General features: G+C 45.7%; 1 protein-coding gene across 1 annotated transcript; it reads right to left on the bottom strand.

Annotated features, from left to right (window-relative positions):
* Positions 1 to 832: 832 nt before the first annotated feature.
* On the bottom strand, positions 833 to 2,689 carry LOC138072300 (mRNA decay activator protein ZFP36L3-like). Its single transcript, XM_068963405.1, has 3 exons — positions 2,614 to 2,689; positions 1,791 to 2,524; positions 833 to 1,135 (listed from the first exon to the last, which is right to left on the bottom strand). The coding sequence occupies exons 1-3, from the start codon at positions 2,687 to 2,689 to the stop codon at positions 833 to 835; spliced, it is 1,113 nt and encodes a 370-aa protein (XP_068819506.1).
* Between the last annotated feature and the right edge of the window lie 8,172 nt (positions 2,690 to 10,861).

The following is a 10,861-nucleotide window of genomic DNA, read 5'->3' on the forward strand; positions in this document are numbered from 1 at the left end:
AGACAGCAGAGGCACCCTGGGAAAGAGTGGCACCCGAGAAGCCAGTAGCAATCATGACACCCTCAGTAACATCATCACCAATGGCAAGAGCAGCTCTCAGGAATAGTGGCACCTGTGGCACTTATGTCAAGAGTGGCAACCATGGCAAGAGCAGCACCTGTGACAACAGAGACACCCCAGCGACCAGTGGCAACAAAGACACGAGGGACAGTAATGACAAGAGGGACACCTGGGACACCAATGGCACCCATAAGAGAGAGAAACCAGAGACACCAGCTGCATCCAAGAAAAGAGTGGCAAAAGAGAAACCAGCCACAACCTTGACACTCGCAGCAAAGAGGCACCCATGGCAAGAGTGGCACTTGAGAACCCAGAAGCATTCATGACAAGAGTGGAACCCGAAACCAGGGGCATGCAGGAAGAGTGCCACCCGAGACACTAGACACACCTATGACACTTGCTGCAAGAAAGGTACCTAGGACAAGAACAGCACCTAGGACAAGAGCAGCACCCGAGACATGAGCAGTCCGCATTACACCAGCAGCACCCATGACATCAGTGGCACCTGTGATACCAGAAACACCAGCGGCACTAATGACAGCCAAGACACCAGTGGCACTTATGACTCACATGGTAAGATCAGCACCCATGGCAAGAGCGGGACCCGATACAGCAGCCACACCTGTGACACCCACGGCAGGAGCAGGACCCATGGCAATAGCGACACCCGAGATACAAGTGGAACCCAGGACAAGAGTGGCAACCAAGACACCACTGGTACTCAGCTCAAAAATGGCACCCGAGGTACCAACATCACCAGTGACACTCGCAGTTAGGCACCAAGGGCAAGAGTGGCACCCGAGTCATCAGGAGCACCCAAATCAAGAGCAGCTCCTGAGGTACCAGTGACACCCATGCCACTCGGGGCAAGAGCAGCACCCAGTGCCAGAATGGCACCAAAGACACCAGCCAGACCCATGGCACTTGCGCCAAATGCAGCACCAATGGCAGGAGCGTTAGCTGAGACACCAGCAACACACAGGACAAGAGCTGCAACTGACACCAGCAGCACACAGGGAAAGAGCGGTACTCGAGACACCAGACGCACCCATGACACTTGCAGCAAGAAAGGCACCTGTGTCAAGAATGGCACCTAGGACAAGATCAGCACCTGAGATACTGGAGCACCCTGGACAAGGTGGCACTCGAGAACCTAGTGACACCCATGACACCAGCTGCACCCATGACATCAGTTGGACATGTGATACCAAAGACACCAGCGGACCTGTTGACAGCTGAGACACCAGTGGCACTTATGACTTCCACGGTAAATGCAGCACCCATGACAAGAGTGGGACTTGATACACCAGCCACACTTGTGACACTCACGGCAACCCCAGTGGCATCCGTGACACTTGTGGAAAGAGCTGCAAACCCCTTGCAATCAGGGCATCCAAGAAACCAGCAGCACCTGTGAAATACTGACAGCAATGATACTATCGGCACCTGTGACACTCACCCCAAGAGCAGAACGCAGGCAACAGAGACACCAGCTTCACCCGTGACATTAGTGGCAAAGCGGCACCCAAGGCAAAAGCGGGACCCGAGAATCCAGCGGCTCCCAGCACAAGAGTAGGAACTGAAACACCAGTGGCACCCATGAGAAGAGCAGCGCCCAACACCAGCGGCACCCATGAAAAGAGTGGCAAACGAGACATCAGGCATACCCGTGACACTAGACGAAAAAATGGCAGCCATGGCCAGAACACAACTCAAGACAAGAGGAGCACCTGAGACATTGGGGAAACCTGGAAAAGTGTGACCTCCGAGACCGCAGTTGCACACATGACACCAGCCACACCCGTGGCAATCGTGGCAAGAGCGGCAAACATGGCAAGAACAGGACCTGTGACAACAGATACACTCAGGACAACAGTGGTACCAAAGATACCAGGGAGAGTCATGATAACAGTGCCACCATGAACAGCAGTGGCACCCATAAGAGAGAAACCAGAAACACCAGCCCCACTTAAGACAAGAGCAGCACACAAGACACCAGACACACCCATGACATTTGCAGCAAGAAAGGCACCTATGTCAAGAATGGCACCTAGGACAAGAGCAGCACCCAAAACCTCAGTGTCACCCATGACACCAGCAGCACCCATGACATCAGTGGCACGTGTGATATCAGAGACACCCTCGGAACTGCTGACAGCTGAGACACCAGTGGCACTTATGACTCCCACAGTAAGAGCAGCACCCTTGGCAAGAGTGGGACCCGACACACCAGCCACACCCATGACACTCACAGCAAGAGCAAGACCCATGGCAAAAGTGACACCTGAGAGACAGGTGGCACCCATGACAAGAGTGGCAACAAAGACACCACCGGCACTCAGCTCAAGAGCAGCACCCAAGGTAGCAGCCTTAGCAGTGATACACGTGGCAAGAGTGGCATCTTCGGCAAGACTGACACCAGAGACACCAACAGCACCCAGGGCAAGAGTGGCACCTGTGCCACCTGTGGCACCGAGGATAAGAGCCTACCAGAGAAACCAGCCATACCCGTGACACTTGTGGCAACCACAGCATCCATGGCAAGAGCATCACCTGAGACACCAGCAGCACCCAGGACAAGAGCAGCACCCAGGGCTAGAGTGGCACATGAGACACCAGTGGCACCCATGACATCCGAGCAACATCAGCTCGCAAGGCAAAAGTGGCATCCAAGACCCTAACAGCACACGTGACACTCACAGCAAGAGTGGCAAACTCATGGCAATAGGGGCACCCGAGACCCCAGTTTCACCCATGACACCAGAATAACCCATGCCACCAGTGGCACCTGTGATATCAGAGACACCAGCTGCACTCATGACACCCAAAACACTAGTGGCACTTATGACACCCACAGTAAGAGCAGCACACAAGACAAGAATGTGACCCAACACACAAGCCACACCTGTGACACTCACGGCAGGAGCAGGACCCATGGCAAGAGCGACAACCAAGACACAAGTGGAACCCAGGACAAGAATGGCAACCAAGACACCACTGACACTCAGCTCAAGAATGGTACCCGAGGTACCAACCTCACCAGTGACACTCGCCATAAGAGTGGCACCAAGGGCAAGAGTGGCACCTGAGACACCATCAGCACCCAACTCAAAAGCAGCTCCTGAGCTACCAGTGGCACCCATGCCACTTGCGGCAAGAGTGGCACCTAAGGCCAGTGTGGCAAGAGAGTCGCCAGCAGCAACCATGACCTGTGCCACCTGTGGCACCGAGGACAAGAGTGGCACCGGAGACACCAGCCAGACCTGTGACACTTGGGCAAACATGGCACCAATGGCAAGAGCGTTACTTGAGACACCAGCAACACACAGGACAAGAGCAGAAACTGACACCAGCAGCATTCAGGGAAAGAGTGGCACCTGAGACCCCAGATGCACCCGTGACACTTGCAACAAGAAAGGCACCTATGTCAAGAATGGCACCTAGGACGAGAGCAGCACCCGAGATACTGGAGCACCCTGGACAAGGTGGCACCCGAGACCCCAGTGGCACCCTTGACACCAGCAGCACACATGACATCAGTAGCACATTTGATACCGGAGACAACAGTGGATCTGTTGACAGCTGAGACACCACTGGCACTTATGATTTACATCATCTTCTGGTCAAGAGGCCTGCTAACATTTTATGACCGTTTCTGATGATGATTAGTCAACCAGAAAACTTATTTTCTCCAACGGTGATTTTTCTTAAGTCAGGCACCACCCTCCAAAGGGACCATATAAAGTTGCATTCCTACAGGGCAAAGGTGCAGTGGGCTATAATCAAGAAAAGAATTTACTTAGCCTAATGTCTAACATGATTAATATCAATGTGAATACTTATTTCTCCTATATGTTAGTTATATCAATTGGTGTGTATACGGGTCAAGGGATATAGAGGCTTAGCAGCAAATATTGGCTCAACAATGAAACCCTCCACCAGTATAATTTCTAACTAACTCGCTAATAGTATGCTAAAAATTTTCTAAGTTCTCAAAATAATCTGTATTTAGAAAGTTTATAGCATCTCGTGCCTCTCATGGTTGGGAGGCTGTGAACAATCACATGTGGCCAGACAAACCTGTCAGGCAGGCTAGAGAGCCATCCATGAAGCTTGTGGACTGAAACACTCTAGTTACACATAGGAGATTGATTAACTGGAGCTCTAAGTTATTTCCTTTTCAGAGAGAGGTGGTGAGGGATAGCCCCCTGTAATGTCAGAAGTGTAGGTGAAAGCATAATGCTATAAGGTAGGCAGACTCTAGTTTTGCAGGTAGATGATCGAGAATGTCCAAGGGTACCCCAAGGCCTGATCCCGCCTTTGCATATGTCAGGCCTCCTTCCTCATGACCTTTGCCACGGGCGGGATTCCTCATGCTGGCTCCCAGCATCTCCCCCTTTTTTATTTCTTAAAACAGCCAGATGCAGTTCAGTCTAGAGCTTCTGAATGCTCTGCTGAAGGATCCTGACAATACAAGGAAGAATGATTATGAGAAGCAAGATTAGAGCACCCACAGCAGCATAACTGTAAATAGTAGACAGAATGTTCTTTCCAGAAATGAAGTTAGAGAAAGTGTGGAAAAAGTCATTAGCTGCTTCAGGGTCAGTAAATTCCAATAGAGAGTGTTCCATGGTCTGCATCTGACTATGAAGTTTCCCTAAATCTAGTCCAATATCAGAGCTGTTCCAAACATCTGAAATATGATTTTTATTTTTTTTTCCATTCATAATGTTTCATTTACTTTGAAGGATGTAACGCATATCCACTGGTAGTTGGCATGAAAATACAGAACCGTTTTTACTTTTAGGGATTGCAGTTCAGTCCCAATATGCATTATTGCCTCTTCTAAGGCATCTACCCTAATCTCTATCTTCCTATCTATAGCTTCTTGTGTTGCCAGTGTTAAAGAAACATTTTTAGACATAGTATCAACATATTGAGCAGTATGCACTTGTTGAGTCAATGATATTGCTGCCACAGTAACAGAAGTGATTGTGGCTACTAAAGCTGATATCCCTAAAATAAATAAGCCCACAAATCGCTGTTGTCACATCAAATCCTATAGTTATTGTAACACAGCAAGACCATAATTATCATACCAATGAATAATTATAGGTATCATGAGACAGGGTGGACGTTTCAACACTACAAAAGAACAAACATTGTACTGAGAGGTTAAACAAGATGGAAGCATACATTGTTCATAAGTCACTACATTGGGTGCACCTGAATAATTTATTTTTATATTAAGTTTTCTGGAATCGTTAGCAAAGAGAAAAACATAAGGAGAGGGTAGACAAGCTAAAATAGAGTGAATAGAATGAATTTTTTTTTTCTCCTCCCGGTATTCTGTACTCAATCCTTGAATTAAAGTACAAGATTTCCAAATAGGATACCCTAAATGATCATCTATAGTGTTCCATATGATATCTGAGGGAGCAACCAAGGAGGTACTGAGGCACCATCCTGCAGACTTGCTGGAGTTTGTGCTGCAGCAGCTCTGTCAGTCCTACCGGGATCTCGATGTTTATCTTGCCTCTCCTGCTGGTGGGCGCCCTGGAGCCACACTTGCCCCCTTGCTAAACCGGCCTCAGGCCCAGCGGTGGCCAAGATAGCACGGACAGACTCTGACGAGGCCACTGGCTGGCCCTGCCCACAGCTCCCGGTGTGTGGCTCTTTCATACAGTGGTGGCGGTAGGGGCAGAGGAGTGCCCTTCCTCTTTTGTGATTGAAGCAATGGGGGAACTGGATGTCTGGGGGACTGCGACATGGCGAATCAGTCTGTCTGGGATTCAAACTGGCAAATCTGCCTCCTGTGGAAAAATACAAGCACATCCTTGACCGCTAGTTAACAATGGGTCAGGACCTTTCCATTGTCTAGAGAGGAGGTCCTTCCACTTTACCAAAGGCTTTACATTTTGTTGCTCCAGACACCAATGATGAAGCATTACAGTGGTTCCAGACGAATCAGCATTTAGGGTTTTTATTACAAAGAGAGAATGTTGCAAGATTTGATGGGGAGAGCTATACTTAAATTAACGTTCTTTTAATTTTTGAATTTGTATTTTTATTGTCTGATGTGCTCTTTCCACTATGGCTTGTCCCTGTGGATTATAGGGGATGCCTGTGTTATGTTTTATTTGAAATTTTATACAAAATTCTTGGAAAGACTTAGAAGTGTAAGCAGGAGCACTATCAGTTTTTAAAGCTTTTGGCAGACCCAAATATGAAAAACAAGTAAAGTGATGTTGTATTACATCCTTATAAGAAGCTTTTCCATTAGCTGACCCATCAGTAAAAAGCTATCTGAGCATCTGGAATAGGGAACTGTTTGCATATAACAGGAAAAATGACTGGGTGTCTAGATATAAAATTTAACAAGACATGTAAGGGTAAATGATGCAAAATTTGACCAAAATAATTTCCTATAACAATCTGCCAATTTTCATCAAACATTAAAAGAGCATCAAGCTGTTCCTCATTATATGGAATTGCAATTCCTGATGGCTCTTTACCAAATAATTCAATACTCTGCTTTCTTCCTTTTAATATCAATGTAGCTTTCAGCCCTGGATAAGAAGCCACTACTTTTTTAGCTTGAGCGGGGGAGATGGACCCATTCTAGGGGGCTGTTTTGCCATAAAACTCCCGTAGGTATGGTAGGGGTTGCTAGGCAAAGGAATTGCCAATTTGCTGCTAAATTGATTCTTTTTACATAGCTATCAGATAAGGCTTTTTCTACTTTGCCTAGGGCTTCCCGAGCCTCAGTAGTCAATTGTCTTTTTGAAGTTGGATCACGATCCCCGCGCAAAATGTTAAAAAGAGGCTTTAATTCAGCAGTGGTTAACTTTAAATAGGGCCTAATCCAATCAATATTACCTAAAAGTTTTTGATAATCATTTAAAGTAACGAGATGGTCTTTTCTTAATTGTAGTGGGGCAGGAGTCACTGTTTCTGAATTTATAAGTCTTCCTAAGTAAGTTATGGGTGGGTTAATTTGGATTTTCTCTGGGGCAAGTTTTAAGCCTCTAGCTGACAATGCCTGAGTTAAATCTTGGAGGACGGTTTGTAAATGAGCTCTATCTGGATGAGCTATTAAAATATCATCCATATAGTGAAACATATATGCTTGTTCATATTCAGCCCTAATATGCTCCAAAGCGGCATTGACAAATTTTTGACATAAGGTAGGGCTATTTTTCATTACCTGAGCTAACACTTTCCATTGAAACCTTAAATAAGCCTGTTTAAGATTTTCTGATGGCAGACTAAAGGCAAATCGCTTTATATCCTCAGCACTTAAAGGAATGGTGAAAAAACAATCTTGTAAATCAATTAAAATTATAGTATATCACTCTGGAATGGCTACTGGGGAAGGGAGCCCAGGTTGTATGGCCCCCATATCCTCCTTGGTGGCATTAATTGCTCTCAAATCCTGTAAAAGTCGCCATTTACCAGATTTTTTCTTAATAACAAAAATAGGAGTGTTCCAGGGGCTATTGGAGGGCTCAATATGTCCCAATTCCAGTTGTTCAGAAATTAACATTTTAGCTGCCAATAATTTTTCTTTAGGCAGAGGCCATTGTTCCATGCACACTGGGTCTTGAGATTTCCGTGTAATGGGGTCGGCAGCCAAAACAATGACCTTCATTATAAATTTGGATACCCCAATCCAGTACTTAGCAGTCGAGGATTTGGGCAAATTGGCTCAATTATTCCTGTCTGTTGTTTACCTAATCCTTTTGATGGATCATAGCCCATTTTCCGCATTTGAGAGGTCACTTTATCATTGGGGCTAAAAAGTAATACTCCCATTTGAGACAGTACGTCCCTCCCCAACAGGGTAAAGGGGAGTGAAGGAACTACATATGATTGGAAAGTTCCACGAGTATCATCAAATTGCCAATCTAATACTTTTGCACTCTTAGCTACTGAGGGGGCTCTTCCTAATCCCACCAACTCATTTTCAGTAGTATATGTGGGCCAGGAGCAGGGCCAGTCTTTTCCTGAAATACAAGAAACATCTGCTCCTGTGTCTAATAGCCCCACAATAGACTTGCCACTGACCAGAATAGTTTTCATAGGGCATTTCTGAGTAATTTCTGTTACCCAAAAAACCATGTCCCTAGACCCAAATCCTTTGTCTTGCCTTTCATTCTGAGTAGCTGTATGCCCAATTGCAGTGTGGTAAAGCAAAAGTAAAAGTTTAGCTATTCTTTGTCCCTGATGTATTTGTAAAGTTTTAGTTGGGGGTGAAATCATTATCTGAATTTCTCTTTTAGTCTGAATCAATTACTCCAGGGATAATTGTGAGCCCTTGCATGACTAAAGAGCTTCTGTCTAATATAATTCCCACCAAACCTAACGGTAATGGACTTTTAACCCCTGTAGGGATTTTAATAGTGGGGCTATCTGGTGTTAATATTGTTGAGGTGGTGGAACTGAGGTACAGTCCTGAGCTACCTGAGGTTGATTGGCACGGCTTGTTGTCTCTGTTTAGCAGGACATTGCTGGCAAAAATGCCCCGTTTGGCCATAAGAGAAACATTTTTTATTTGCAAAATCCTTTTTATTATGATTCCTTTTTTTTTCTTTTTTCTTTTTTTCCCCATTTTATTTTTTGCTTGGGTGAGGCCCCCCGAGGGGGTTTTCTGCAAGGAGCAGGCTTTGTTTTAATAGCTCCTTTGTTTAAAAAAAATCTCTTTATCTTTTTCAGCCTTAGGCAATGCTCTGGGAGGCTTTGCAGGCAAAGTGGGGAGGCACAAGTGGAGGTGGCAGTGGGTGATTGCCTTACATCAGAAAGTGGTGGCTAAATTTCTAAAGGTTTATGTAGAGGGGGAGGGGGCTCACCAGGGCACCCAGCCACAGCGTTTTGTAAGCCCTCAGAGTCACCCTCCTTTTCTTCATCAATGGCAGAAAATATGATCTGCATAGAAGGTGGAGACCCACCACCATCCACTGCTATAGCCTCTCCCATAGGCTATCTAACAGCCTCATGAAAGGGGTCCAGAACATTTCTTATAATATTCTACAGAGCAAAAGCATCTACAGGCTCATGCAAACTATAAAGTTTTCTGTTGTTTTCCTAGCTTCACCCAAGTATCTAAATTAACAGTGTCCTTTTCTGGAAACAAAGGACATTGTTCTTATACAAATGTAAAAAGGGATTGAATATTGGCTTTCTTAGCTTTAATTCTGTACGGTCATGACTTGCTGGGGTCCAGGCCCAGTGGATCCAGGATAATTCAAAGCGGGGACAGACTCGGTGTCTAGAGGAAAATTGTTTAATTAAAGAAATGGAGAGAGATTAGGGAAGAATAGTACAGTAGGAAAATTAGTGGAGAAAAGAGGCTGAATATCTTGGTTTATGCGGAGAACAAATAAAACCCAGGGAAAAGGGGTTTGCACCGACTAAGTAGGCCACAGGCGTCTTCCCGGTCTCCCAGAGGAGCAGAGACACAAAGTGCTTCCCCGTTCAGATCTTAGACGCCCAGGTAAAATTAGTAGGCTCGGTGAGCTTCCACCCTCCAGATGGGAATTCAGCCAGAAAAGAAGAGAGAGAAAACACGACACAGGGGAAATCAGTCTTTCCAGGATCTGGTCCCGTTTCTTTATTTTCCAGGGCCGCTTTTATACTTTAAGTCATACATAGAGATAAATGGGAAATACAAAGTCACACAGGGTCAGCAGTCCTGATCCTTATTGAAACCAAACTTTCTTTCTCCATTCCTTCTGATATACAAAGTTCTATGGTGATTTGCATCATCTTCTGGTCAAGAGGCCTGCTAACATTTTGACTCTTTCTGATGATGATTAGTCAACCAGAAAACTTATTTTCTCTAACGGTGATTTTTCTTAAGTCAGGCACCACCCTCCAAAGGCACCAGATAAAGTTGCATTCCTACAGGGCAAGGTGCAGTGGGCTATAATCAAGAAAAGAATTTACTTAGCCTAAGGTCTAATGTGATTAATATCAAGGTTAATACTTATTTCTCCTATATGCTAGTTATATCAATCGATGTGTATAAGGGTCAAGGGATATAGAGGCTTAGCAGCAAATACTGGCTCAACAATGAAACCCTCCACCCTTATAATTTCTAACCATCTAGCTAACACTATACTAATAATTTTTTAACTTCTCAAAATAATCTGTATTTAGAAAGTTTATAGCATCTTGTGCCTCTCACGGTTGGGAGGGTATGAACAGTCACATGTTCAAATCTGTACAACCCTATCTGACAGCCTAGAGAGCCATCAGAGGAGCTTGTGGACTGAAACACTTTTGTTACACCCAGGAGATTTATTAACAGGAGCTTTAAGGTAGCTCGTTTTCAGAGAGAGATGGTGGGGGATAGCCCCCCTGTAACGTCAGAAGTGTAGGTGAAAACATAATGCAGTCCAGTAACAGAATCTGGTTTTGGAGGTAGATGATCAAGAATGTCCAGGGGGACCTCTGAGGCCTGATCTCGCCTTTGCATATGTCAGGCCCCCTTCCTCATGACATATGCAATGGGCGGAGTTCCTCACGCTGGCTTCCGGCAGAACTCCAGGGGTTGTACCAGAATATAAAGGGACCCTGATGTCCAATCCAGTACAGATACACCTGATTCCCTTGCACTGACTCAATTGTCAAACCGAGTATCGACTCAAAACATGATGGCAGGTGTGACAGCCCTGGGCCCCTGAGGAGAAAGCCACAGATCCCTAGGTCAACTCGATAGGAAGCATTATACTACTTTAAGAGCTCCAGAGGAAAGCGGACTTGCATGTCTCCACAAGAGATGAGGCCTGACTCCCCTGTT

Source organism: Capricornis sumatraensis, unplaced genomic scaffold (genome assembly GCF_032405125.1).
Source record: "Capricornis sumatraensis isolate serow.1 unplaced genomic scaffold, serow.2 scaffold1, whole genome shotgun sequence".
NCBI classification, from domain to species: Eukaryota; Metazoa; Chordata; class Mammalia; order Artiodactyla; family Bovidae; genus Capricornis; species Capricornis sumatraensis.

Bases quoted from the DNA above. Each gene is read 5' to 3' on its own strand.
- LOC138072300 (XM_068963405.1), bottom strand. From the start codon at position 2,689: ATGGGTGCCACTGGTGTCTCATGTGCCACTCTAGCCCTGGGTGCTGCT. The intron at 2,525-2,613 runs GTGATGCTCTTG...TCGGTGCCACAG, and splicing joins GGGTGCTGCTGGTGTCTCAG to GTGGCACAGGTGCCACTCTT. The intron at 1,136-1,790 runs GTGCTCCTCTTG...TTCTTGACACAG, and splicing joins AGGTTTCCCCAATGTCTCAG to GTGCCTTTCTTGCTGCAAGT.